This window comes from Halichondria panicea, chromosome 9, assembly GCF_963675165.1.
Source record: "Halichondria panicea chromosome 9, odHalPani1.1, whole genome shotgun sequence".
In the NCBI taxonomy this organism is placed as follows: Eukaryota; Metazoa; Porifera; class Demospongiae; order Suberitida; family Halichondriidae; genus Halichondria; species Halichondria panicea.
The window spans coordinates 300880-328419 of record NC_087385.1 but is presented as its reverse complement, the minus strand read 5'-3'; the positions used below and the strand labels follow the sequence as shown (position 1 = coordinate 328419).

The window sequence follows — 27540 nt, the reverse complement described above, 5'->3', positions numbered from 1 at the left end:
GACAACCTGCCAAAGCAACTGGAACAAGTGAGCATGCAAACAGTGTGGTGTACTCAACACTGAGCCTGTAATAATGAGCAATTTAGTACTCCATTCTTTATTCTAGTTCCCTACCACTCTTAATCTCAGCTACTTTAACTGTTGAGTCTACTTGTACACGCTTCATAGGATGTCTACATTCTGTGTACTATTGAACAATGTGTGTGCACTCTTTGACTGGCCAGGTGGGGTGAAAGGTGGCAGTTCATCCAAACACACGAGTGGAAAAGTTGCTTTGATGAAGTTAAAAATGAGAGCAGTTGGTCTGGACTCCATACCACAGGTATGCAGTGGAGTGGTTGCTGGGGAGGTTAGCTAGAGCTTGGACCATCGTCCTGTTAAGTGGCTGCTTATTCACTACTGCATTATGCTCAGTATTCACTGGAGAATTGTGCTCCCTTTTGTAGGTGGACAGAGTGTATTTTGAAGTGGAGCTGCCAAGGACTAGTGGACTCCCTAACACCTCCATGTTTGTCTCCAAGGTGACCGCCCAGGGAAACACTTTATGCACTGGAGTGTATAATGCATACCATACCATACAGTGGAACCTTGTAACATTGGGGGATAAGATATTGGCCATTATACAGAGGTGTCCTTTGTTGAGGGGTTGTTTTGTACTGGGTACTTGACCTTTTATTTATATCTGCTGTTGGTCTTTCTGCAGGATGGTTGTTAAGTTCCACTGTATTATACGATTATTATATTACATGTCATAACAAAGTACATGAACCTAATACACACAATGAATAGGAGTGGTGTGTTGGACGGACGGTCGATTATATTGCTCAGAGATTCAAACTAAAGAACGACAATCACAAAGCACATGCTCAAGTAAGTGAGACCACTAATACACTAACTGTTTGAGTGGCTCCTCTACAGAAGCTGTGTCTGTATTGTGAGGGTGCAGTACTGGGCATGTCTGATAAGCTACAGGACCTTATACACACTGTCATCACCATGGGAACTACACTTACACTAGAATATGAATGCAAATGATATCCAATAAATTTTTGTTATGTGAAGTTTGTGAAAGTGGGTGGGGCTGCTGACATTACAGGAAGTGTCTTCCATGAGGTGAGTTCAGAGATACTAGCTAGAGAAGTGTGTACATAAGAGAAGTGTGTATGATACATGTGATCTGTATATCAGTGTCTAGATAGCCAATGTGTGTATGTATATTGCTCACTGTCCTTACTCCTGCAGACAATGTTGAAAGCTGTTCGCTCCATTCTTGGTCGTCCACCAGTTGAACCATCACCTCGTTGCGGTCAATTCTCTGCAGTTGACGGACGCCATTACATGTGGAGGGGGTATTGTCCAGGAAAGGGGTCTAACATCATTGCTGTGTATGATCCAAGCACTGAGCTGTGGAGCCTCTTGCCCACCACTGGACCTCTACCCCCTGGAGAGTGTAGTGGTTGCTTTGTTTGTGTAGGTCGTTGCCTGTACACCTTTGGTGGTCGTGATGGGTCTTCTTACTTCAATGACATGAGCAAGCTTGATCTGGACACTCTCCAGTGGATCAACGTTCAAACCTCTGGTAGTCAGCCTATGAAAAAGGCTTACTGTGGACTTGTCCGTGTGAATGAGAGAACTCTGTGCTGCTTTGGAGGAGAAGGTATTGAGGGCACCACACAACCAGGATCAACATTCACCAAGATTGGACGGTCTGATGGAAGTGGACAGACAAACGAGTTCCATTTCTTTGACACACAAAATGGTAACTTTTGTCAACGTGCACATTTGCTGTATGTTTTCGTTGCATACACTTATAGGGTATCTAGCTACTGGTGGGCGGAGTCCCACCCTCACTCACATAGGAAACCATGTTCACTTTCATATCAATCAATGTTATAAGGATGATGTAACATTGTACCATTCTTAAATTGCCCCACCCCCACTTTCAGGTGTCTGGTCGTCCCCTGAGCTCAGAGGAGAGAGACCTCCTCTCTGTAGTTCCTTCACCTTCACCATGGTGGACCAGCACAGGGCAGTCCTCTTTGGAGGGTGGCAACCTGACCGTGGTGTGGTCAATGAAGTCTACATGTTTGACTTCAGGACCATGGTGAGTTGGAATTAGTACTGCCACATTGAAATGCACAATACTGTGTGTTCACTGTGTATAGGAGGTCACTAAGGTGAAGCCAGTACAGGGAGAGCCATGGCCAGTGGGGAGGTTAGCCCATGCTGCCTGTTGTCTCAACTATGGCCAGGACCACCCTCAACTACTGGTGTACGGAGGAGTGGATAATGGCTACAAGACACCGGGGGTAATGTGGATACTGGATGTAGACACTGTCAAGTGGGCAGAGGTGAGTCTTGTCTTATTATGAACTGTTAGTGTACGTGTAATAAATGGACGTAGTAAAGAGATACGAGACGTTCATTTACAAGAGTAAATAACTTTGAAGTCTAGGAGGATGTTAAATACTTGTGCTATGTACACACACCTTTACTGTATTATATCACGTTGTCAAGGTTACAAGCGTGTAATAAAAGTCATACAGTCCCTTCCGTACACGGTCACGTAGCCTCGAGGCATAATTTGGTAAAGGGTCACTGTAATATAAAACACATAGCCTTGAGATTCCTCGTGTTGTAATGTTATATTTATTTCATACAGTACATGGATTATCTGATGATCTGTTCAGAATACACAGTACTACTGTACACTCAACATTTATTTATCAGAGCATTATTTTTTGTGCCTCCAGGTGACACCTCCTGAGTCAATGACACCACGTTACTTCTACTCCATCACTGCCACCAGTCTGGGACCAGGACTCACTGAGGTCCTTGTGTTTGGAGGCCGTCGGAAGGGGGGATTTGCCATTGCTGAGACCACCATACTGAGATTTGGTGAGCAGCTACTAGTACATGTGTAACAAAGCCGAGCGGTATGCCTTGTATTCGGAACGTAATCGCAATAGAATGACCTTCAACATTTACAACACACTGTATAACAAAAACACACCTGCTTATATACCAACCTAAGTATCTAGAATGATCTATAGAACAAATAAAAGAACAAGAAACAACTACTAAGTCTATTGAGAACAATCTGAATAAATAAGAACAGTCTGGAACCAATGATCCAAAGAGTCGTCCAATTATGACACCAATAGTCCATAGTACAGAGTACATTACAGCATGTAGCCATGGCAACTATTGTCTGATAGACAAGTACACACAATACATGTGTCAATGACTCTGAATGCATATACTGTTACATTTGTTCCTTAATCCCCCCTACAGAGTTGACTGGACCCTCAGCGTCTGTTGCTGGACCCTCGGCTGGGAAGTGGGCTCTCGTGGATGTGGCCCACAACGACACTAGAGGCTCCACCCAGCGACTGAGTGAGAAGAGAGAGTATCAACTCCGACTACAGTTGCAAGAAAAGGATCGTGAATTGGCTACACAAGCTAGAGAATTAGTCACCAAAAACCGTGAATTGTCTGAGGCCAACCGTCGTTATCAAGATGCAGACCAGGCTATGCAATTACTTTTACAAGAGAAGGATCGTGAATTGGCTATTAAAGACCTTGAATTAGCTACACAAGCTAGAGATTTGGCTACAAAAGATCGTGAAATGACTGAGGCCAACAGTAGAGAAGCTGACCTGTCTGCTCGAATCACAGCTCTAGAGAGGGAGTTAGAAGGCAAGACAAAAGAGTTGGCTGCACACAACACAGAGGTGTGGAGGATTCCGGCCAACAGAGTGATCACGATGAGAACGATTGGCACTGGAGGATGGGGGGAGGTGCTGGAGGGAACAGTGACGGTGGCCGTCAAGCGACTCTTTGCTGCCATTGTCAACCCACGCAATCTGGAGAGACTCCAGAGAGAAATGAGGCTCTTGGCTGAAGTACGACACCCCAACCTGGTGCAGTTCATTGGGGCAGTGTTTGACCAGTCCCCTCCTCTCATCATCACCGAGCTTCTGGACATGAATCTCCGACAAGCGTACGAAGAGAATCAACTGGACCCAGGAAACCGCCTCTCGATCTTCATGGACATTGCCCTCGCTCTGAACTACCTGCACCAGCGCTACGATCCCATCATCCACCGTGATGTGAGTGCTCCCAACGTCCTCCTCCAGCGAATGCCCAACCACCAGTGGAAGGGGAAGGTCTCTGACCTGGGCTCAGCCAACTTCCTGCAGCATGCTCATACAATGGGAGAGGGGGCCATAATCTACTCCCCTCCTGAAGTCATCCCTCAAGCCTTTGATCCTCTCACTCCACCTCTGAGACAGTCTGTCAAGATCGATGTGTACAGCTACGGTATTGTCCTCTGTGAGGTGACCGCTAGTCGATTCCCAAGTGCTGAACATTATCGAGACATGATTCTCCAAGTACAGAGGCAGCATCCTGCAGTGTACGAGCTGATACTCCACTGCACTAAGAGAGAGCCCAGCCATCGACCCAGCATGGCACAGGTGATGGTGGAACTGAACAAAATAGCACCCTTTTAACTATGAACAATGTATATACGGTGAACACTTATCTATAGTATAGCTTCCTTTTTAGTTTAGGTTGTAGTTGATAATTAATACCCATTGTGGGACTCTGTGTTATACACACACTAATTGTTTGAACAATGTGAACACTTATAATTATCCAGTAGCTAGCTTCTTGATTTTGATTTTTAATTACTAGAATTTTATTTTTAGCTTTGGCTTTTGTAGTGTGTGTTTGCACTCTCCTATTATGATGATTACTATTGACTTTATCTCAGTCTCATGCTAATCAATATTACCGTTCACAATAATTATGATGAGTGGTATGGGGAAATGTTATTCACATAATTAGAACAATAGCAGTAACCACAAAACCAGTCCATAAATACAATCAAAGCGGTGAATATAGAGTTCCTAAGAGTGTCACTGTTGAGAGCAGCCCACCCTCTGTGCCCCGCCCACTCCTTCATCCTCCACATCTTCATTCTATATGGCTCCACCCCCTTGTGTCTCGCTCACTCCCCTCGTCCCCTCACTCTCTATCATATCCACTTCCTCTGCCTCTGGGTCCAGTACTGGTGGGGCCACGTCCTGTGGGCAGGAGACACTCCAACTCCTGTGTGTGTGTGTGTGGTGTGGGTGTGTGTGTGTGGGTGTGTGTGGGGGGGGTAGAGTATATTGGTTAGTCTGGGGCCAGACCTAATAGCTCGGGGGCAAAATCAAGAGAGCTAGGATTAGGTCTGGAAACTCTTGCAGCATTTCCGTGTGCTCTAGCGGAATGTGGCCAGACCCAATGAAATGCATATCCTATGTCATGTGATTTTTAATCCAATGAAATGTGAGTATTGCCTTTGTGGAATTTGGATTACAGCCAATGGAATTTAGATACAGCCAACGAAATGAGAGTATTGTTACATCTAATCCTTCTTTATAACCATGTACAGTTGCTAAAAAGCTACGAAAACTCTGCCAATCTAATTACAACATACTGAAAGTAGTATCAATTGAGTTTACAATGTGTGTGTGTGTGTGTGTGTGTGTGTGTGTGTGTGTGTGTGTGTGTGTGTGTGTGTGTGTGTGTGTGTGTGTGTGTGTGTGTGTGTGTGTGTGTGTGGTGTGTGTGTGTGTGTGTGTGTGTGTGTGTGTCTCCAGGGTCTGGAGGGTGAGGGGATGCCAGTGTTCAGGAGGCCTCATGTCAAGGGCAACCTCTATGTTCAGTTCACCATCCAATTCCCTGACTCTGGTTTCCTGGAGGAGAGTCAACTAAAGGTATGCAGTGGCTATAATCATGTGATATGTGTGTGCAGTGTAGGCAGCCTCTCAATACACAGGCCTCCACTGTATACATGCAATATCTTTATGCTGTACCACCTTGTCTTCTATAATTAAGGTGTCTTTGTGAAGTAATTGGTATACTGATCCAATACACAGGCCCGGCCCACTGCATAGCAATGTACTCTACCCCCCCCCCCACACACACACACACACACACACACCACCCACCCACACACACACACACACACCACCCACACACACACACACACACCACACACTCACACACACACACACACACACACACACACACACACACACCCACACACACACACACCACCCACACACACACACACACACACCACACACACACACACTCACACACACACCCACACACACACACACACACACACCCACACACACACACACACACCCACACCACACACACACACACACACACACCCACACACACACACACCACCCACACACACACACACACACACACACACACACACACACACATTGTAAACTCAATTGATACTACTTTCAGTATGTTGTAATTAGATTGGCAGAGTTTTCGTAGCTTTTTAGCAACTGTACATGTACCTACGTACAATACTGCCCACACAACACAACCACTGTTAGTATTGCACATGACCACAAGACTATAAATACATACACATGAAGTGAAAATAGAAATAACAAGATCAAAAGTCCTATACCTAACCCTAATTATGACCCGTTCCAAATTCGGGAATTAAGCATCTGAAAGAGCTTCTTCTCTAATGATATCGTAAAAGTTCATATTTGAGTGATAAAACTACCGTATAGCGGGTATATTTCGAGGGTATACACTTTCGCGGATTGACCGTTAAAAAGATTTTCGGGAATTCAGAATAGCAGTCTTTCTGCAGCTTGTATGCGTGCGATATTAAATTCGTGGGTATAAATGTTCGCGGTAGATGCTTAATCAGCGAAAACCACGAACATTTATACCCTCGAAATATCCGCTATATGGTATTTGCCAATTTGGCCACACCTCCTCTACAGTCTATTGAAGAACAAGAAGGATGTCACTATATATAAGACAGCCATGCCAGTACACCTCAATGAACCTCCCTCCTTCACACTGGTACTCTTAGCTATCACTTTCAATTCAGTTATTTGCTTTGGTTCTCATGGATAATAACAAGGGTGTATACGCCCTTGATAATAAATAGCCTAAGTCTTGTTAAAGCTGCCAGATGAACAGTCCTAAGGTACCTAACCCTAACACATGTCCCCTCAGCTTGTAAGGCTGGGACACACTATAATAGCTTGTATGTACACTCCTCTCAAAGGCAGCCCTATACACAATCCTCCTCCTACCAGCCACCTACTCACCTGGTGACAACACTGCTCCTGGTGACCTGGACACACTCACGTTCCTCCCGTCCAGGGGGTACAGAGTGCAAGTGAAGCCAGACAAGGCCTCCCTTAAACTGATGCTCTTCTACGAACAGGTCACAGTCGACTCTCCTGTAGTCGGTGTGATCCAGCTGCTGCAAGATGTGAAGATAAAAGTATTTGCCAATTTGACCACACCATGGATAATAGCCCATAGTCCAAGGCCGAAAAATGACATTATGGCCCTATCCAAATGCTGGATTGATCATTTAAAAGGTCTCTTTCTAAGCTTTCAGAAAATCATAAAATTTTGACATTGGATCAACGGTAGGAAAGTAATGGCTGTTAAAAGATGTTCAACTACAACCCCCCTCACGTTTAATTGAATATGATGGCAAAACAATTTAGTAATGCTGAGATTAGGTGATGATAACATTACAGGGTACACAGGTCTTACAATGTGTGGATAGAGCTGCCATTCTACAGTGCTTGCAGTCTAGAGAGTAGATTACCACACATTTGTGAGTAGTTGTACTTACCTTGTCACTATGGTCGTCACCAGCACTGTTCTGAAGAGACAAGACATAAAGTGTTTAGTTCACACGAGTTCAGAGGTTAAATAATAATGTAACACGTAGGAAACATATTATAATTATAGGCTAACATCACGTGACTAGTACCATCTTTGGTTTAATCACGGTATTAGTCGAAAATGGGTTGAACCATAGATAGAACAGTAGGAGGGATTGGAAACGAAAATGTTTGCGTGAAACACTCCGTGTTATAGGGCGTGGCTAAGACTACAAAAAATTAATCCTGTCTTGACTGCCATACAACGTGCTGTACATAGAAATGGTGAAATTGATCACGATTATTCTAAAAAGTAAAGAAAATCTAGCTCTAAAAGGTCGACTAAGCAACTCAGCCACTATCACTAAAGCACCACGGGTGCTGATGCCTCGGTGGAGATGCCAAAGCTACATAACATAAAGCTACTAATAGCTTATTTATACACAGTCATGATGAACATTTTTGCGTAATAAATTTGCTGCAAGAGTGGGTAATGATTGACCATGATTGTTGTTAAAAACGATTGATGTCAAAAGTTCAAGTCTAAATTAATGGCTGCCATCAGCAGAGCCTTGCAGCTCTCTTCTCACTCTTGCAGCTACCAATAGCTAGCGTTCTAGTGCAGAGCTAACTACTAAGTAGAGTAGCAACACTCGGTAAACAAGTTTGGCTACGTGCTCTTCTGAAAAGGCTGCAATGGCATTCCAAGTAAGCAAAACTAGGCATAACTCTAGAACGAAGCATTATTTTGCAAAATTCACAAATTGAAAACATGACTAGAAGCCTATAGAAACTCTTACTTGCACTTCATTGATCCTTGAGCAGCTGTAGCAGTCTACACAGACAGACACACAAACACACTATACCGTATCCCTCGCTTGCGCATGCGCACCGAGGCATAGTAAATGCTATACAAGAAGGAATAGCCCTTACTACTATGAAGTCGTGGGAAGTCAAGGCCCGTGGTGTGTCTAAAAGTATACTAAAGCAGTTTGAAAGACTATATACCGCAAACGTTTATGAACAGTACAGCTTATCCATAGCATGAAGCCATTCTATATAGCACTTAGATACATAATAACCAAGTCAAGTTTCGGCTTCACAGCAAGGAAAGAGAAAAGTTGACATGGAGTAAGCTAAACTCAACAAAAATTAAAAACGGAGTAAAAGACAACGGACTTAGTCAGTGGTGTAAACTTACTTCTCTAGAGTACCTCCCAGCCCCTGAGTGATCGCTAGTGGATAGGAGAGCTAGAAACAGTGAAATACAACCGGAGTACGGTAAAACTAAGCGAGCGCAATATCATAACGCGGAGTGTTTCACCGGTTTACACAGTGCAGCCTGCATGGTCGTTTCCAATCCCTCCTACTGTTCAATCTATGGTTGAACGTACCATCTTTAAGCTTTCAGGATACCACAAAGTCACTGAAAGTAGGTAACCAGAAATAAATTAATTGGGCCTTTCAAAAATTGGCACTTGGGACCACATTTCAACAAATTAATGACCATGAATTATAGCTCATATTAATTATTCCAGTGGAGAGTGTCTCTAAGTGATTGTGGCTGGCAGTGCTCTAATTATTCTCATACCTCTTGTTTGTGGTTGATTTCCACGAGACACTTTCCTTTGCATTTGCATTTCTTGCACTTGTCCTTGTCTCTTATGTAATCACCAGACCCCCCACAGTCTGTGCACACGCTCTGTATCTGCTGCATCATGCCGGGGCCAAGTGGGCGGTGGGTCACCTTGATACCAGACCCCCCACAGTCTGTGCACATGTCATGCATGGCTGGATTCTAACGTAATTGCATCGTCGATTGTCGTCAACTGTTGAATGTTGTTTAGTTCTCAGGAGCTCAAAGAGGATAGTGTCATCTCCATGGATACTGGAGAGTGGTGGTGACGGAGGATGCTCCCACTCAACAAACACATCTCCTCTACACAATGATAAATACACACACTGTCATGAGCAATCTTTACACATTGTAGGACATGCTCTGCAACTAGACTAGACCTAGACCTATAATATTGCCCATTGACAGGCCTATGGGTATAAGCTGTATGTGCAATATTCCTAGTATTCCTAGTTACACTCACCTACTCCTGCAGCGCTAGACAACCTTCAGATCTCTACACCTCCTCCAGCCATTTTGGGAGTGGGCTCCTCATAACCTTTGCAATAGTGGGGGCGTGGCTGGTATGCAAGATCAACAGAACTCCAACAACAATAGCAGCTCTCTGATATCTCTGAGGGAGTGTTCTACTGTCCATGACTTGTAAGTTGAAATGCTGTGTCTCATTGCTGCTATAGATATACAGAGTTCATGTCAGTCATGTGATGGTTGTTGATCTGGTTAGGTCCTATATAGCTAGCATAATCTCAGTCCAGGCTCAACCAATGATTGTGTGTGTGTGTGATGGCATAAACACTGTCTCATGATCACTCCTGTGCAGGTAATGGATGCTCCAGTTGAACCATCACCTCGTTATGGCCAATTCTCTGCAGTTGACGGACGCCATTATCTGTGGAGGGGGGTTGATCCAGGACTGGGGTCTAACATCATTGCTGTGTATGATCCAAGCACTGAGCTGTGGAGCCTCTTGCCCACCACTGGACCTCTACCCCCTGGAGAGGGGGGTGGTTGCTCTGTTTGTGTAGGTCGTTGTCTGTACACCTTTGGTGGTCATGATGGGTCTTCTTACGTCAATGACATGAGCAAGCTTGATCTGGACACTCTCCAGTGGACCAAAGTTCAAACCTCTGGTAGTCAGCCTATGAAAAAGGCTTTCTGTGGACTTGTCCGTGTGAATGAGAGAACTCTGTGCTGCTTTGGAGGACACGGTATTGAGGGCACCACACAACCAGGATCAACATTCACCAAGACTAGATTGTCTGATGGAAGTGCAGGATGTACAAACGAATTCCATTTCTTTGACACACAAAATGGTAACTTTTGTCAACGTGCACATTCGCTGTATGTTTTCATTGCATACACTTATAGGGTATCTAGCTACTGATGGGCGGAGTCCCACCCTCACTCACATAGGAAACCATGTTCACTTTCATATCAATCAATGTTATAAGGATGATGTAACATTGTACTATTCTGTAAATTGCCCCACCCCCACTTCCAGGTGTCTGGTCGTCCCCTGAGCTCAGAGGAGAGAGACCTCCTCCCTGTTCCCACTTCACCTTCACCATGGTGGACCAGCACAGGGCAGTCCTCTTTGGAGGGAACCAATCTGGCAGTGGTAGAGTCAATGAAGTGTACTTGTTTGACTTCAGGACCATGGTGAGTTGTAATTAGTACTGCCACATTGAAATGCACAATACTGTGTGTTCACTGTGTGTAGGAGGTCACTAAGGTGAAGCCAGTACAGGGAGAGCCATGGCCAGTGGAGAGGTCAGTCCATGCTGCCTGTTGTCTCAACTATGGCCAGGACCACCCTCAACTACTGGTGTACGGAGGGCAGGATAATGACGTCACGGCTCTGGGGGACATGTGGACACTTAATTAGTAAAACCAGTAGGTTTTACATAGGATTGGCAGTGGGTTTGCCCGTGTTTAGCAATATTTCAATTATTTTGACTCATGTTCAAACTGTTCTATCTCTGCAGGGAAAGGCCACATCAAGAAACTGGCTGAACAGATAGTTTATTTAGCCTTTTCTCTCTTTGTATCTCTCATTTCATAATCCATAAACATTTTAATGAATGAATATTTTCATTTTAAAAATTGCACTATTTCGACGTTTCACCGCTCTTTGTCTGACTGACTAAGTAAGTAAGTAAGTAAGTAAGTAAGTAAGTAAGTAAGTTTCTTGCCCAGCATTTACTCCAAGTACAGCCATCTCCAGGACATTCTGCACAGGGTTTCCAAACGACTACAACCTGGATTACAAAGCGCTTCTTCAGATTTGCGATTGCTTCCACGAGGCAGATGACCTCTCAGTCTCTATTTCTCTCACCTAGACAATTCCGCCATCTTTAATGACTCAGCAATTGCGTTGTGGCCAATAATAATAGATAGGCGTGGCTAATAAACCGTGCGCCTAAAATCAGTGCAGCAGTGCTTTTCCAGAGCCTGAGGTGCTCCTTTTCTTCACACTGTTCAGCTCTAGCTCCCTTTCTCTGACAGGCATGCTATATGCACTGGCTAGATATCATGCTCTTAAAATGGCTGTCATTTAATAATGATTCGCAAATTCAACATAATTATCAAGCAATAAATTATTACTCATTATACTATAATTATTAGTCCAGAGATATTCGAGAAGATATCTGATTAGTCCTGTCTTCTCTTCTTGTACTGCCTCTTGACGTTCCACTTATGCATGTCATGATACGTAAACTGTACTGAAAAAGAAAGGGAATCCGACTAGAAAAACATTTGCAATGTGAAAAATTGCTAGGATTGGCCAGGGGAACCACAAAAAAGCGTGGGAACAAGAAATCAGACGAGAGCATATCTCCAATCCGTTACAACGTCATGAACATGTACAATACATAGTATATTAAATAATAGACTGTGTTCCAGATCCACCTATCAGCTTCCATCCACCACATCATTCCATGCAGTCACCAGTACGGTCCGTGCATGTTACTACGCATGGATGGACTGTGTGTACCTGTGCTCTACACTGCATGTATTAGGAACATCAATTCATCACAAATCATCATGATTATGTGCCCCACATTCTAAAATGGATGTATAATAAATATATATAGGGATTGGTCATCACTCCACCAGTAAAAATTGCGTGGCATATTGGCTGGGAAAACATGGGAAAACTACCAGTATACATGTGATTGACGTTGTAACGGATTGGAGTTATGCTCTCGTCTGATTTCTTGTTCCCACGCTTTTTTGTGGTTCCCCTGGCCAATCCTAGCAATTTTTCACATTGCAAATGTTTTTCTAGTCGGATGTAGACACTGTCCAGTGGACAGAGGTGAGTCTTGTCTTATTATGAACTGTTAGTGTACGTGTAATAAATGGACGTAATAAAGAGATACGAGACGTTCATTTACAAGAGTAAATAACTTTGAAGTCTAGGAGGATGTTAAATACTTGTGCTATGTACATACACCTTCACTGTATTATATCACGTTGTCAAGGTTACAAGCGTGTAATAAAAGTCATACAGTCCCTTCCGTACACGTTCGCGTAGCCTCGAGGCATAATTTGGTAAAGGGTCACTGTAATATAAAACACAGATCCTTGAGATTCCTCGTGTTGTAATGTTATATTTATTTCATACAGTACATGGATTATCTGATGATCTGTTCAGAATACACAGTACTACTGTACACTCAACATTTATTTATCAGAGCATTATTTTATGCCTCCAGGTGACACCTCCTGAGTCAATGACACCACGTTGCCTCCACTCCATCACTGCCACCAGTCTGGGACCAGGACTCACTGAGGTCCTCGTGTTTGGAGGCCGTTCTGTCATTGTACCCTATGCAAAGACCACCATACTGAGATTTGGTGAGCAGCTACTAGTACATGTAGCCATGGCAACTATTGTCTGATAGACAAGTACACACAATACATGTGTCAATGACTCTGAATGCATATACTGTTACATTTGTTCCTTAATCCCCCCTACAGAGTTGACTGGACCCTCAGCGTCTGTTGCTGGACCCTCGGCTGGGAAGTGGGCTCTCGTGGATGTGGCCCACAACGACACTAGAGGCTCCGCCCAGCGACTGAGAGAGAAGAGGATCAGACAAGCAACTGCTCGTGCCTCATCAGTCAGTGAGACCAGCGACCACTCCTCTCAAGACCGGGTGAGGGCTCTGGAACAACAGCTACGAGCAGCAGAGCAGAGAGAGCACGACACTCAACGTCACCACCAACTACAGTTGCAAGAGAAAGATCGAGAATTAGCTACACAAGCTAGAGAATTGACCGAGGCCAACCGTTGTCATGGAGATGCGGAGGAAAGAGCACAGCTGGCAGAGCAAAGAGAGCAAGCTACACAATTACTTTTACAAGTGAAAGATCGAGAATTGGCTGAGGCCAACAGAAGAGAAGCTGACCTGTCTGCTCGAATCACAGCTCTAGAGAGAGAGTTAGAAGGCAAGACGAAAGAGTTGTCAGCACACAACACAGAGGTGTGGAGGATTCCGGCCAACAGAGTGATCACGATGAGAACGATTGGCACTGGAGGATGGGGGGAGGTACTGGAGGGAACAGTGACGGTGGCCGTCAAGCGACTCTTTGCTGCCATTGTCAACCCACGCAATCTAGAGAGACTTCAGAGAGAAATGAGGTTCTTGGCTGAAGTACGACACCCCAACCTGGTGCAGTTCATTGGGGCAGTGTTTGACCAGTCCCCTCCTCTCATCATCACCGAGCTTTTGGATATGAATCTCCGACAAGCGTACGAGAGGAATCAACTGGACCCAAGAAACCGCCTCTCGATCTTCAAGGACATTGCCCTCGCTCTGGACTACCTGCACCAGCGCTACGATCCCATCATCCACCGTGATGTGAGTGCTCCCAACGTCTTCCTCCAGCGAATGCCCAACCACCAGTGGAAGGGGAAGGTCTCTGACCTGGGCTCAGCCAACTTCCTGCAGCATGCTCATACGATGGGAGAGGGGGCCATAATCTACTCCCCTCCTGAAGTTATCCCTCAAGCCTTTGATCCTCTCACTCCACCTCTGAGACAGTCTGTCAAGATCGATGTGTACAGCTACGGTATTGTCCTCTGTGAGGTGACCGCTAGTCGATTCCCAAGTGCTGAACATTATCGAGACATGATTCTCCAAGTACAGAGGCAGCGTCCTGCAGTGTACGAGCTGATACTCCACTGCACTAGGAGAGAGCCCAGCCATCGACCCAGCATGGCACAGGTGATGGTGGAACTGAACAAAATAGCACCCTTTTAACTATGAACAATGTGAACACTTATCTATCTAGCAGCGTCTTTGTATTGAATATTGATTTTAATAACTTTATGATTTTTATTTTAGCATTGGCTTTTGTAGTGTGTGTTTGCACTCTCCTATTATGATGATTACTATTGACTTTATCTCAGTCTCATGCTAATCAATATTACCGTTCACAATAATTATGATGAGTGGTATGGGCAAACGTTATTCACATATTTAGAACAATAGCAATAACCACAAAACCAGTCTATAAATACAATCAAAGCGGTGAATATAGAGTTCCTAAGAGTGTCACTGTTGAGAGCAGCCCACCCTCTGTGCCCCGCCCACTCCTTCATCCTCCTCATCTTCATCGTATATGGCTCCACCCCTTTGTGCCCCGCCCACTCCCCTCGTCCCCTCACTCTCTATCATATCCACTTCCTCTGCCTCTGGGTCCAGTGCTGGTGGGTCAGGTCCTGTGGGCAGGAGACACTCCAACACCTGTGTGTGTGTGGGGGTGTGTGTGTGGGTGTGTGTGTGTGTGTGTGTGTGTGTGTGTTTGTGTGTGTGTGTGTGTACGTGTGTGTGTGTGTGTGTGTGGGTGTGTGTGGGGGGGGGGTAAAGTACATTGCTATACAGTGGAGGCCTGTGTATTGAGAGGCTGCCTACACTGCACACACATATCACATGATCACACACACACACACACACACACACACACACACACACACACACACACACACACACACACACACACACAACACACACACACACACACACACACACACACACACACACACACACACACACACACACACACACACACACACACACACACACACACACACACACACACACACACACACACACACACACACACACACACACACACACACACACACACACACACACACACACACACACACACACACACACACACACACACACACACACACACACACACACACACACACACACACACACACACACACACACACACACACACACACACACACACACACACACACACACACACACACACACACACACACACACACACACACACACACACACACACACACACACACACACACACACACACACACACACACACACACACACACACACACACACACACACACACACACACACACACACACACACACACACACACACACACACACACACACACACACACACACACACACACACACACACACACACACACACACACACACACACACACACACACACACACACACACACACACACACACACACACACACACACACACACACACACACACACACACACACACACACACACACACACACACACACACACACACACACACACACACACACACACACACACACACACACACACACACACACACACACACACACACACACACACACACACACACACACACACACACACACACACACACACACACACACACACACACACACACACACACACACACACACACACACACACACACACACACACACACACACACACACACACACAGTACTGTACTGTACTGTACTGTACATGTACACACACATTGTAAACTCAATTGATACTACTTTCAGTATGTTGTAATTAGATTGGCAGAGTTTTCGTAGCTTTTTAGCAACTGTACATGTACCTACGTACAATACTGCCCACACAACACAACCACTGTTAGTATTGCACATGACCACAAGACTATAAATACATACACATGAAGTGAGGAAATAAAGATCAAAAGTCCTATACCTAACCCTAATTATGACCCGTTCCAAATTTGGGAATTAAGCATCTGAAAGAGCTTCTTCTCTAAAATGATATCATCAAATTTCATATTTGAGTGATAAAACTACCGTATAGCGGGTATATTTCGAGGGTATACACTTTTGCGGATTGACTGTTAGAAAGGTTTTCAGGAATTCAGAATAGCAGTCTTTCTGCAGCGTGTATGTGTGCGATATTAAATTCGTGGGAATAAATGTTCGCGGTAGATGCTTGATCAGCAAAAACCACAAACATTTATACCCTCGAAATATCCGCTACACGGTATTTGCCAATTTGGCCACACCACCTCTACAGTGTATTGAAGAACAAGAAGGATGTCACTATATATAAGACAGCCATGCCAGTACACCTCAATGAACCTCTCTCCTTCACACTGGTACTCTTAGCTATCACTTTCAATTCAGTTGCTTTGGTTCTCATGGATAATAACAAGGGTGTATACGCCCTTGATAATAAATAGCCTAAGTCTTGTTAAAGCTGCCAGATCAACAGTCCTAAGGTACCTAACCCTAACACATGTCCCCTCAGCTTGTAAGGCTGGGACACACTATAATAGCTTGTATGTACACTCCTCTCAAAGGCAGCCCTATACACAATCCTCCTCCTACCAGCCACCTACTCACCTGGTGACAGCACTGCTCCTGGTGACCTGGACACACCCATGTTCCTCCCGTCCAGGGGGTACAGAGTGCAAGTGAAGCCACACAAGGCCTCCCTTAAACTGATGCTCTTCTCCACAAACAGGTCACAGTCGACTCTCCTGTAGTCGGTGTGATCCAGCTGCTGCAAGACGACGTTCATGTCCCCAGGTTCTCTATCTGGCATCTCATCAGCCATGCCTCGGAATCTTTTGCTCTCGTGTCTCATTCCCATACTCACTGGAACCTGGTCAGACATGAACATTAATGGTAGCAACAGTATTTAATGTGTCTTTGTAGTGCGCATCTTTGAGTGGCCATAACTTGTGTTACAATAGTCAAATTTCAACGATTTCCTGATATTCTGATCTTATATAGAAAGATATCTTTAAAATGATATCATCTAAGTTTATATTTGAGTGATAAAACTATTTGCCAATTTGGCCACACCATGGATATTATTAGCCGAAAAATGACAAATTATGGCCCCATCTAAATTTTGGATTGAAACACATCATTTGAAAGGTCTCTTTCTAAGCTTTCAGAAAATTATAATTTTTGACATTGGATCAACGGTAGGAAAGTTATGGCTGTTAAAAGATGTTCAACTACAACCCCCCTCACGTTTAATTGAATATGATCGCAACAATTTAGTAATGCTGAGATTAGGTGATGATAACATTACAGGGTACACAGGTCTTACAATGTGTGGATAGAGCTGCCATTCTACAGTGCTTGCAGTCTAGAGAGTAGATTACCACACATTTGTGAGTAGTTGTACTTACCTTGTCACTTTGGTCGTCACCAGCAGTGTTCTGAAGAGACAAGACATAAAGTGTTTAGAGTTCAGAGGTTAAATAATAATGTAACACGTAGGAAACATATTATAATTATAGGCTAACATCACGTGACTAGTACCATCTTTGGTTATCGAAAATAGGTGAAAAAATGGTTGAACCATAGATAGAACAGTAGGAAGGATTGGAAAGGAACATGTTTGCGTGAAACACTCCGCGTTATAGGGCGTGGCTAAAACTACAAAGGATTATATATATAGTCAGCATGCTCATTACCTGTCTTGCTGCCATACAATGTGCTGTACATAGAAATGGTGAAATTGATCACTTTTAATGATCACGATTATTCTAAAAATTAAAGAGAATGTAGCTCTAAATGTCGACTAAGCAACTCAGCCACTATCACTAAACAAATAAATGCTATACAAGAAGGAATAGCCCTTATTACTATGAAGTCGTGAGAGGTCAAGGCCCGTGGTGTGTCTAAAAGTACACTAAAGCAAGACTATATACCGCAAATGTTTATAAACAGTACAGCTTATCCATAGCATGAAACCATGCTATATAGCACTGAGATACATAATAACCAAGTCAAGCAATGTCTTTGCTGTTTCATCTTCACAGGAGGGAAAGAGAAAAGTTGACATGGGCTAAACTCAAAAACGGAGTAAAAGACAATTTACTTAGTCAGTGGTGTAAATTTACTTCTCTAGAGTACCTCCCAGCCTCTGAGTGATCGCTAGTGGATAGGAGAGCTAGAAACAGTTGAAATATACAACTAGAGTACAGTAAAAACTAAGCGAGCGCAAAATCATAACGCGGAGTGTTTCACCGGTTTACACAGAGGGGCCTGCATGGTCGTTTCCAATCCCTCCTACTGTTCAATCTATGGTTGAACCATTGATAGTAGAGGGAGAGGGATTGGAAATGCTTACATGATTGCTAGTAAAAACGTCACTTCCGCTGAACCATGTGTACTGCCAATATTGTTGATAAACAAAGAAAGTGAACAGTACACTTCTTATGCTTAGTCGACACAGAGTCGTAGCAAGTAGGAAGTGATACTTACTGGTGATGAAGATGCAGTAAAAGTAAGGAATAAATTAATAGACAAAAAAAATTTACTACTGTTGTTAAAAAATCACTTTGTGTAATTTTTCAGGCTTTCATGAATCTTTCCTCAGACCAAGTTAAGCTAATTCTAGGCCTACTCATTCATCTGAATGGCTTGAACAATGTATTAGGTTGTGTTATTGGTTATTGATGGAGGAAATTTACCTAATGTATCTTTTGTTACGATTTATGCGCACATTTTGTGTAATTATTTCATGGTGTTGGATGAATATGTGCATTTAATTGTTAGTGGTAATCATTACCTAGGGTTCATATTGTGCATGGCTTCAACTACTTTCCACCATCTCAACTTCCTTTTTGTACATGTGTAGATGCCGTGAAGTTTCGACCTCGAAGATTAAGTAAGAACGAAGACAGAAAACCCCTTTTTGATCTCACCCAAGACACTAGATAGATTAATTTTCAGTTTATATATCTGTTGGTCATATCATTTATGACGATGATTTACATGTATGTGAAGTATGAACTGAATATTGATGATTAAAACATTGTATAAACACATTGCACATAAACACAGCTAAACTATAGTATCTATATCGTCCTTCATCTTCTCCTCAGTTTCTTTCCATCTTTCAACCTTGGAGTGTCCAATAGGAAGACTATAGGAACTCCTCATCCTCCAGAATAGCTGCTAATAGCTGCTCTAACTGCTTTGACCGCCACTTGTTATTTATTGTGAGTGTAGTGTTGTACGATAATTTACGGAGCAAGCGCAATGCGGTTGTTTACTGTAATCGCAGGAGTTTCCAATCACTCTCCCTCTACTATCAATGGTTGAACGTACCAACTGAAAGAGTAAGGATACCACAAAGTCACTGAAAGTAGGTAACCAGAAATAAATTAATTGGGCTTATCAAAAATTGGCACTTGGGACCACATTTCATGACTGTCCATAAATTATAGCCCATATTAATTATTCCAGTGGAAAGTGTCTCTAAGTGATTGTGGCTGGCATAGACTCACTAACAGCAGTGCTCTAATTATTCTCATACCGCTTGTTTGTGGTTGATTTCCACGAGACACTTTCCTTTACATTTCTTGCACTTGTCCTTGTCTCTTATGTAATCATCAGACCCCCCACAGTCTGTGCACACGCTATGTATCTGCTGCATCATGCCGGGGCCGAGTGGACGGTGGGTCACCTTGATACCAGACCCCCCACAGTCTGTGCACACGCTCTGTATCTGCTGCATCATGACAGGGCTGAGTGGGCGGTGGGTCACCTTGATACCAGACCCCCCACAGTCTGTGCACATGTCATCCATGGCTGGATTCTAACGTAATTGCATCGTCGATTGTCGATGTCGTCAACTGTTGAATGTTATTTAGTTCTCAGGAGCTCAAAGAGGATAGTGTCATCTCCATGGATACTGGAGAGTGGTGGTGACGGAGGATGCTCCCACTCAACAAACACATCTCCTCTACACAATGATAAATACACACACTGTCATGAGCAATCTTTACACATTGTAGGACATGCTCTGCAACTAGACTAGACCTAGACCTATAATATTGCCCATTGACAGGCCTATGGGTATAAGCTGTATGTGCAATATTCCTAGTACTCCTGCGCTGCAGCGCTAGACAACCTTCAGATCTCTACACCTCCTCCACCCATTTTGCAATTTGGGAGTGGGCTCCTCATAACCTTTGCAATAGTGGGGGCGTGGCTGTTATGCAAGATCAACAGAACTCCAACAACAATAGCAGCTCTCTGATATCTCTGAGGGAGTGTTCTACTGTCCATGACTTGTAAGTTGAAATGCTGTGTCTCATTGCTGCTATAGATATACAGAGTTCATGTCAGTCATGTGATGGTTGTTGATCTGGTTAGGTCCTATAGCTAGCATGCATAATCTTAGTCCAGGCTCAACCAATGATTGTGTGTGTGTGTGATGGCATAAACACTGTCTCATGATCACTCCTGTGCAGGTAATGGATGCTCCAGTTGAACCATCACCTCGTTTTGGTCAATTCTCTGCAGTTGACGGACACCATTACAGGTGGAGAGGGGCTGGTCCAGGACTGAAGGGGTCTAACATCATTGCTGTGTATGATCCAAGCACTGAGCTGTGGAGCCTCTTGCCCACCACTGGACCTCTACCCCCTGGAAAGTATGGTGGTTGTTCTGTTTGTGTAGGTCGTTGCCTGTACACCTTTGGTGGTAAGGACCGGTCTTCTTATTTTAATGACATGAGCAAGCTTGATCTGGACACTCTCCAGTGGACCAAAGTTCAAACCTCTGGTAGTCAGCCTATGAAAAAGGCTTTCTGTGGACTTGTTCGTGTGAATGAGAGAACTCTGTGCTGCTTTGGAGGATACGGTATTGAGGGCACCACACAACCAGGATCAGCATTCACCAAGACTGGACGGTCTGATGGAAGTGGACGGACAAACGAGTTCCATTTCTTTGACACACAAAATGGTAACTTTTGTCAACGTGCACATTCGCTGTATGTTTTCATTACATACACTTATAGGGTATCTAGCTACTGGTGGGCGGAGTCCCACCCTCACTCACATAGGAAACCATGTTCACTTTCATATCAATCAATGTTATAAGGATGATGTAACATTGTACCATTCTCTAAATTGCCCCACCCCCACTTCCAGGTGTCTGGTCGTCCCCTGAGCTCAGAGGAGAGAGACCTCCTCCCTGTTCCCACTTCACCTTCACCATGGTGGACCAGCACAGGGCAGTCCTCTTTGGAGGGATCCAATCTGGTCGTCGTGGTAGGCTCAATGAAGTCTACCTGTTTAATTTCAATACCATGGTGAGTTGGAATTAGTACTGCCACATTGAAATGCACAATACTGTGTGTTCACTGTGTGTAGGAGGTCACTAAGGTGAAGCCAGTACAGGGAGAGCCATGGCCAGTGGAGAGGGCATGCCATGCTGCCTGTTGTCTCAACTATGGCCAGGACCACCCTCAACTACTGGTGTACGGAGGACTGGATAAAGGCAAAGAGACACTGGGGGACATGTGGACACTTAATGTTGACGCTGTCAAGTGGACAGAGGTGAGTCTTGTCTTATTATGAACTGTTAGTGTACGTGTAATAAATGGACGTAATAAAGAGATACGAGACGTTCATTTACAAGAGTAAATAACTTTGAAGTCTAGGAGGATGTTAAATACTTGTGCTATGTACACACACCTTTACTGTATTATGTCACGTTGTCAAGGTTACAAGCGTGTAATAAAAGTCATACAGTCCCTTCCATACACGGTCGCGTAGCCTCGAGGCATAATTTGGTAAAGGGTCACTGTAATATAAAACACATAGCCTTGAGATTCCTCGTGTTGTAATGTTATATTTATTTCATACAGTACATGGATTATCTGATGATCTGTTCAGAATACACAGTACTACTGTACACTCAACATTTATTTATCAGAGCATTATTTTTTGTGCCTCCAGGTGACACCTCCTGAGTCAATGACACCACGTTCCTACCACTCCATCACTGCCACCAGTCTGGGACCAGGACTCACTGAGGTCCTCGTGTTTGGAGGCATTTCAGAGAATAATGAGATAGTTGCTGAGACCACCATACTGAGATTTGGTGAGCAGCTACTAGTACATGTAGCCATGGCAACTATTGTCTGATAGACAAGTACACACAATACATGTGTCAATGACTCTGAATGCATATACTGTTACATTTGTTCCTTAATCCCCCCTACAGAGTTGACTGGACCCTCAGCGTCTGTTGCTGGACCCTTGGCTGGGAAGTGGACTCTCGTGGATGTGGTCCACAACGACACTAGAGGCTCCGCCCAGCGATTGAGTGAGAAGAGGATCAGACAAGCAACTGCTCGTGCCTCATCAGTCAGTGAGACCAGCGACCACTCCTCTCGAGACCGGGTGAGGGCTCTGGAACAACAGCTACGAGCAGCAGAGCAGAGAGAGCACGACACTCAACGTCACCACCAACTACAGTTGCAAGAGAAAGATCGAGAATTAGCTACACAAGCTAGAGAATTGACCGAGGCCAATTGTCGTCATGGAGATGCGGAGGAAAGAGCACAGCTGGCAGAGCAAAGAGAGCAAGCTACACAATTACTTTTACAAGTGAAAGGTCGAGAATTGGCTGAGGCCAACAGAAGAGAAGCTGACCTGTCTGCTCGAATCACAGCTCTAGAGAGGGAGTTAGAAGGCAAGACGAAAGAGTTGGCAGCACACAACACAGAGGTGTGGAGGATTCCGGCTAACAGAGTGATCACGATGAGAACGATTGGCACTGGAGGATGGGGGGAGGTGCTGGAGGGAACAGTGACGGTGGCCGTCAAGCGACTCTTTGCTGCCATTGTCAACCCACGCAATCTAGAGAGACTCCAGAGAGAAATGAGGCTCTTGGCTGAAGTACGACACCCCAACCTGGTGCAGTTCATTGGGGCAGTGTTTGACCAGTCCCCTCCTCTCATCATCACCGAGCTTCTGGACATGAATCTCCGACAAGCGTACGAGAGGAATCAACTGGACCCAGGAAACCGCCTTTCGATCTTCATGGACATTGCCCTCGCTCTGAACTACCTGCACCAGCGCTACGATCCCATCATCCACCGTGATGTGAGTGCTCCCAACGTCCTCCTCCAGCGAATGCCCAACCACCAGTGGAAGGGGAAGGTCTCTGACCTCGGCTCAGCCAACTTCCTGCAGCATGCTCATACGATGGGAGAGGGGGCCATAATCTACTCCCCTCCTGAAGTCATCCCTCAAGCCTTTGATCCTCTCACTCCACCTCTGAGACAGTCTGTCAAGATCGATGTGTACAGCTACGGCATTGTCCTCTGTGAGGTGACCGCTAGTAGATTCCCAAGTGCTGAACATTATCGAGACATGATTCTCCAAGTACAGAGGCAGCATCCTGCAGTGTACGAGCTGATACTCCACTGCACTAAGAGAGAGCCCAGCCATCGACCCAGCATGGCACAGGTGATGGTGGAACTGAACAAAATAGCACCCTTTTAACTATGAACAATGTGAACACTTATCTATCTAGTACATGTCTTTTTCTTAATTATTGATTTTTTAATTACTTTATAATATTTTTATAGCTTTGGCTTTTGTAGTGTGTGTTTGCACTCTCCTATTATGATGATTACTATTGACTTTATCTCAGTCTCATGCTAATCAATATTACCGTTCACAATAATTATGATGAGTGGTATGGGCAAACGTTATTCACATAATTAGAACAATAGCAGTAACCACAAAACCAGTCCATAAATACAATCAAAGCGGTGAATATATAGAGTTCCTAAGAGTGTCACTGTTGAGAGCAGCCCACCCTCTGTGCCCTGCCCACTCCTTCATCCTCCTCATCTTCATCGTATATGGCTCCACCCCCTTGTGCCCCGCCCACTACCCTCGTCCCCTCACTCTCTATCATATCCACTTCCTCTGCCTCTGGGTCCAGTGCTGGTGGGTCAGGTCCTGTGGGCAGGAAACACTTCAACTCCTGTGTGTGCGCGTGTGTGTGTGTGTGTGGGGGGTAGCCTCGATCCCAGGCCGATCCGTCTCCAATTGAACGCTAGGTCGACTCTTGGGAACGAGGCTAGTGGGGGGGGGGGGGGGGGGGGTAGAGTACATTGCTATACAGTGTTCATAGTGTCTCTAGAGTTCAGCCCATACTGTTCTCTCCACTGTAGGCCATGTACGCGAACCCGTCCTCATCCTTGTGCTCCTGGTAGATCACAGACATGCTCGAGCTGGAGGGAGGGAGGAGGACAGTCATTAGTGTGGACACATGCAGGGGGTCAAAGTACACAGTCATTAGTGGGAACACATGCAGGGGGTCAAAGTACACAGTCATTAGGGGACATTTAATAATGGCTAAGTTGTGTGTATACATGCAGTACCACAGTGAACGGAGTGCAGTGTATATTCTACCATAGGTACTTGAGACAGTGCCTACAATGATGCTGTACACGACCTCTTACATGTTGACAGGGTTCAATATAGTCTCAAGCTTTACTAGCCTAGTAAACAAAGCTGCAAGAATGGCTACATCTATATAGGCCTTCATTACACAACCTTTAATAAAGTGTCCAATAACTACATTGTATACACAAGCTTCAATGCATTACACAACTAGTGTGATCACTAGATAGCATTCCCCTGGCATGTGTGTACCTGGTGGTGGGAGTGAGGCCATTGACCATGAGGTAGATGGACTCAGTGGCCCCCAGCTGGATCCTCTGTCTCAGCACGTGCATGAACTGGGCCACTGGAGGGAGGGAGGCAACAAATAACAACACAAGTCACACCACCTCACAATACAATACAACACATTCGATCTCCCTAATAATGATATACTATAATTATACAGAATTATTTATCAGATTTCAGGCCATTGCAAAACTAACGGTAGAGCCAGTACATGGCGATTGAATAAAACCATCTCGAGGGTTGGTCCCCATAACGAGAGGCTCATCAATATCCATCCAATGAATGACAGGAATTATGAGGGAGGTAAGATATGACACAGAGCAGCTGTATTGATGCTACACATGTGATAAAGCTCTCTACAATACTCACAGACATACTAGCACTAATGAGTGGCTACAGTGAGGCATTATAGAGGAATCAAGATGGACATGGGAACACTCTAGAGAGAGGTGGACTCATATACTCACAACCATATTATTCCCTACCTCCATAGATCCTGAGAAGCTTCCAGAGAAGGAGTACTTTGACTTCTCTATAAAGAGCAGGTCCATTCGTTGCAGGTATGTGTACATGAGTAGCTGACGCTGGTTGAATGAGAGAGCAGGGTGATTCACAGCCATCACGTAGAGGAGTCGCAAATCCTTCAGCACCTAGACACAGGGCGAATAAATATAGTATTATAAGCATTGGACTGAGAATACTGTTAACTATTAGTCTAGTCAACTGACAAGTGAGTCAAGTTGATAACTGGAGTGCAGACAATGTGCCATCCATTAGGAGCAGTGTACATGCACCTGGACACACACTTGTATAGCTGTGTATTGCTTTAGCTGGTCATGACGTGCTCAGGCATACAGTTAGTGAGTATGTGATTGTTGGTACAACATTGAAATACCCGCAGATCCTTGCAGGCACATCAACACACCCTAATCCAGGTCACCACTCTGCATGGCTATTCTATTACCTTAAGGTGACATATTTTCGCGTGTATTAATTTCTGCTATTTCTGCGAATGAGAGTAAAATCGCAAAAATTAGTACTCGCAAATAATGGCCGCCCTCTTGTTTAACCTCTTGTTTAATGTATCCAGATCGACTATAGAAGCAATACCCACCACACTAGCTAATAATGAATATGAACACCTCATGCAAATGGAGTTATTGAATCTATAAACACTGACAGTGTCCATTCTTACTTTGAGCTCATTGCAATCCTCAAAAAACGTCAGCACTTTCTTATCGTTGAGTAGTTGGAATACGACCTCAGCCACAGGTCGATTATCCGAATGCACAACAGACAGAGAACTGCACAGTTTGAGACATACTTGGTGAGAGAGGCCTGACTCTTGGAAGGGCTTGTAGTAGCTCACTCTGTTGGCATGTATCTCAATTTTATTCACTTGCGATTTGTAATGCTCTTTAGAGGCGTCTAATAATACGGTACCGAGGAATCGAGATTCAAATGCCAGACAGTGACGTAGCATTCGACAGATGAGGTCCACACGATCGCACGCCTCGAGGCCATGAAATGCTTGCAATATCTCTGATAGCTTCATATCTGTATACGTCAGCCACTAGGCCTGTAATAGAGACAACGGTATATACGTTAATGCAGTTTATATATAGGACACACAACAGTACGGCTATATTGTGCAGTGGAGCTATCAAGACTAGCTGTGTACAATCTAGGACTAACACTTGCCTTGGAATTTAACCACAACACACACCGTCTCAACAATTCATCATCTTTGGGAGACCTAGTTATCTGTACTTAATAGCAATAGACTCTTGATTCATGTCGTGTGTGCAGCTCTATAGTAACTGTATAGTTGAGGCTATAGTATCTAGATACAAGGCTCTCATGCACAACACACAATTCTGCACAGTAGGTGAACACACGTAGCTAGCTGGTTGTACACTTGTTATAACTGTTAATAGTTTATTATTGTTACCTAAACAGGCAGATAGTCTCAGAGCTAGCTTGACCAGACAGCCCTATTTGGGTAGACAACTCTTGAGGCACAAAATTCATGAACTGCTTTGCAGAGATCAAAGGTTTCTTCATTAGCTTATCATGACTTAGCCTCGATTCAAGGCCGATTAAAATACGTACCGTATAGCGCGAAATTTTCGAGGCACTTATATTTCGTGGATTGGCCTCTAAAAACCATTTCGTTGCACAATGTTCGCGGAATAGCTGCTTACCGGAAGCCACGCCTTTAAATCTTTGCATGATAGCAGGTAATTCTAATTAAAGAACACTTTTTGTGGACTTAATTTTCGTGTAGAATTCTAACCCACGAAATCCGCGAAAATTAAGCCCCTCGAAAATTTCGCGCTATACGGTATTTTAATCGGCCTTGAATCGAGGCTAATC

The 27540-nt window shown here is 44.4% G+C and overlaps 5 protein-coding genes and 1 long non-coding RNA gene across 10 annotated transcripts; 4 read left to right on the top strand and 2 right to left on the bottom strand.

The window, feature by feature from the left end:
* Positions 1-985: 985 nt before the first annotated feature.
* Positions 986-14781, top strand: LOC135340737 (uncharacterized). Of its 2 annotated transcripts, XM_064537093.1 has the most exons (6): positions 986-1113; positions 1243-1759; positions 1947-2104; positions 2166-2351; positions 2754-2898; positions 13348-14781. In XM_064537093.1, the coding sequence occupies exons 2-6, from the start codon at positions 1246-1248 to the stop codon at positions 14631-14633; spliced, it is 2289 nt and encodes a 762-aa protein (XP_064393163.1). In that variant the 5' UTR covers positions 986-1113; positions 1243-1245; the 3' UTR covers positions 14634-14781. The 2 variants fall into 2 exon arrangements, with proteins under 2 accessions (XP_064393163.1, XP_064393164.1); XM_064537094.1 differs by lacking the exons at positions 986-1113; positions 13348-14781 and adding an exon at positions 3295-4756 and having other exon boundaries at positions 1206-1759.
* LOC135340766 (uncharacterized) lies at positions 6237-27223 on the bottom strand. 3 transcript variants are annotated; one of them, XM_064537131.1, is made up of 7 exons: positions 26866-27223; positions 26360-26743; positions 25650-25814; positions 9827-9901; positions 9319-9666; positions 7697-7726; positions 6237-7312 (listed from the first exon to the last, which is right to left on the bottom strand). In XM_064537131.1, exons 2-4 carry the CDS (start codon positions 26717-26719, stop codon positions 9860-9862), a joined length of 567 nt encoding a protein of 188 aa, XP_064393201.1. In that variant the 5' UTR covers positions 26720-26743; positions 26866-27223; the 3' UTR covers positions 6237-7312; positions 7697-7726; positions 9319-9666; positions 9827-9859. The 3 variants fall into 3 exon arrangements, with proteins under 3 accessions (XP_064393201.1, XP_064393203.1, XP_064393204.1); XM_064537133.1 differs by having other exon boundaries at positions 6237-7309; XM_064537134.1 differs by lacking the exons at positions 6237-7312; positions 7697-7726; positions 9319-9666; positions 9827-9901; positions 26866-27223 and adding exons at positions 24659-24704; positions 25129-25222 and having other exon boundaries at positions 26360-26738.
* On the top strand, positions 9890-11466 carry LOC135340756 (kelch domain-containing protein 2-like). The gene is made up of 4 exons (XM_064537117.1): positions 9890-10005; positions 10184-10676; positions 10865-11022; positions 11084-11466. Exons 2-4 carry the CDS (start codon positions 10187-10189, stop codon positions 11246-11248), a joined length of 813 nt encoding a protein of 270 aa, XP_064393187.1. The 5' UTR covers positions 9890-10005; positions 10184-10186; the 3' UTR covers positions 11249-11466.
* Positions 14810-20515, bottom strand: LOC135340765 (uncharacterized). Of its 2 annotated transcripts, XM_064537130.1 has the most exons (4): positions 19980-20515; positions 17842-17871; positions 17042-17303; positions 14810-15119 (listed from the first exon to the last, which is right to left on the bottom strand). In XM_064537130.1, exons 1-4 carry the CDS (start codon positions 20250-20252, stop codon positions 15088-15090), a joined length of 597 nt encoding a protein of 198 aa, XP_064393200.1. In that variant the 5' UTR covers positions 20253-20515; the 3' UTR covers positions 14810-15087. The 2 variants fall into 2 exon arrangements, 1 of the variants encoding a protein (XP_064393200.1); XR_010396432.1 differs by lacking the exons at positions 14810-15119; positions 19980-20515 and having other exon boundaries at positions 16166-17198; positions 17760-18858.
* LOC135340739 (uncharacterized) lies at positions 20645-24012 on the top strand. Its single transcript, XM_064537096.1, has 6 exons — positions 20645-20739; positions 20920-21412; positions 21601-21761; positions 21823-22008; positions 22411-22555; positions 22679-24012. The coding sequence occupies exons 2-6, from the start codon at positions 20923-20925 to the stop codon at positions 23962-23964; spliced, it is 2268 nt and encodes a 755-aa protein (XP_064393166.1). The 5' UTR covers positions 20645-20739; positions 20920-20922; the 3' UTR covers positions 23965-24012.
* LOC135340774 (uncharacterized) lies at positions 25325-25796 on the top strand. The gene is made up of 3 exons (XR_010396440.1): positions 25325-25467; positions 25536-25613; positions 25658-25796. It is a non-coding gene; the product is annotated as an uncharacterized LOC135340774 (long non-coding RNA).
* Positions 27224-27540: the final 317 nt, after the last annotated feature.

Excerpts from the sequence above, each read along its gene's own strand:
- LOC135340737 (XM_064537093.1), top strand. The coding sequence starts at position 1,246 with ATGTTGAAAGCTGTTCGCTCCATTCTTGGTCGTCCACCAGTTGAACCA. Across the intron at positions 1,760-1,946 it reads TTTCTTTGACACACAAAATG|GTGTCTGGTCGTCCCCTGAG; the intron begins GTAACTTTTGTC and ends CCCCACTTTCAG. Across the intron at positions 2,105-2,165 it reads TGTTTGACTTCAGGACCATG|GAGGTCACTAAGGTGAAGCC; the intron begins GTGAGTTGGAAT and ends CACTGTGTATAG.
- LOC135340756 (XM_064537117.1), top strand. The coding sequence starts at position 10,187 with ATGGATGCTCCAGTTGAACCATCACCTCGTTATGGCCAATTCTCTGCA. Across the intron at positions 10,677-10,864 it reads TTTCTTTGACACACAAAATG|GTGTCTGGTCGTCCCCTGAG; the intron begins GTAACTTTTGTC and ends CCCCACTTCCAG. Across the intron at positions 11,023-11,083 it reads TGTTTGACTTCAGGACCATG|GAGGTCACTAAGGTGAAGCC; the intron begins GTGAGTTGTAAT and ends CACTGTGTGTAG.
- LOC135340765 (XM_064537130.1), bottom strand. The coding sequence starts at position 20,252 with ATGGATGACATGTGCACAGACTGTGGGGGGTCTGGTATCAAGGTGACC. Across the intron at positions 17,872-19,979 it reads AAATCAACCACAAACAAGCG|AACACTGCTGGTGACGACCA; the intron begins GTATGAGAATAA and ends TTGTCTCTTCAG. Across the intron at positions 15,120-17,041 it reads AGGAGCAGTGCTGTCACCAG|GTGTTGGAGTGTCTCCTGCC; the intron begins GTGAGTAGGTGG and ends ACACACACACAG.
- LOC135340739 (XM_064537096.1), top strand. The coding sequence starts at position 20,923 with ATGGATGCTCCAGTTGAACCATCACCTCGTTTTGGTCAATTCTCTGCA. Across the intron at positions 21,762-21,822 it reads TGTTTAATTTCAATACCATG|GAGGTCACTAAGGTGAAGCC; the intron begins GTGAGTTGGAAT and ends CACTGTGTGTAG. Across the intron at positions 22,009-22,410 it reads ACGCTGTCAAGTGGACAGAG|GTGACACCTCCTGAGTCAAT; the intron begins GTGAGTCTTGTC and ends TTGTGCCTCCAG.
- LOC135340766 (XM_064537131.1), bottom strand. The coding sequence starts at position 26,719 with ATGAAGCTATCAGAGATATTGCAAGCATTTCATGGCCTCGAGGCGTGC. Across the intron at positions 25,815-26,359 it reads AGGATTGCAATGAGCTCAAA|GTGCTGAAGGATTTGCGACT; the intron begins GTAAGAATGGAC and ends CCCTGTGTCTAG. Across the intron at positions 9,902-25,649 it reads GCTTCTCAGGATCTATGGAG|GTTATGAGGAGCCCACTCCC; the intron begins GTAGGGAATAAT and ends ACTATTGCAAAG.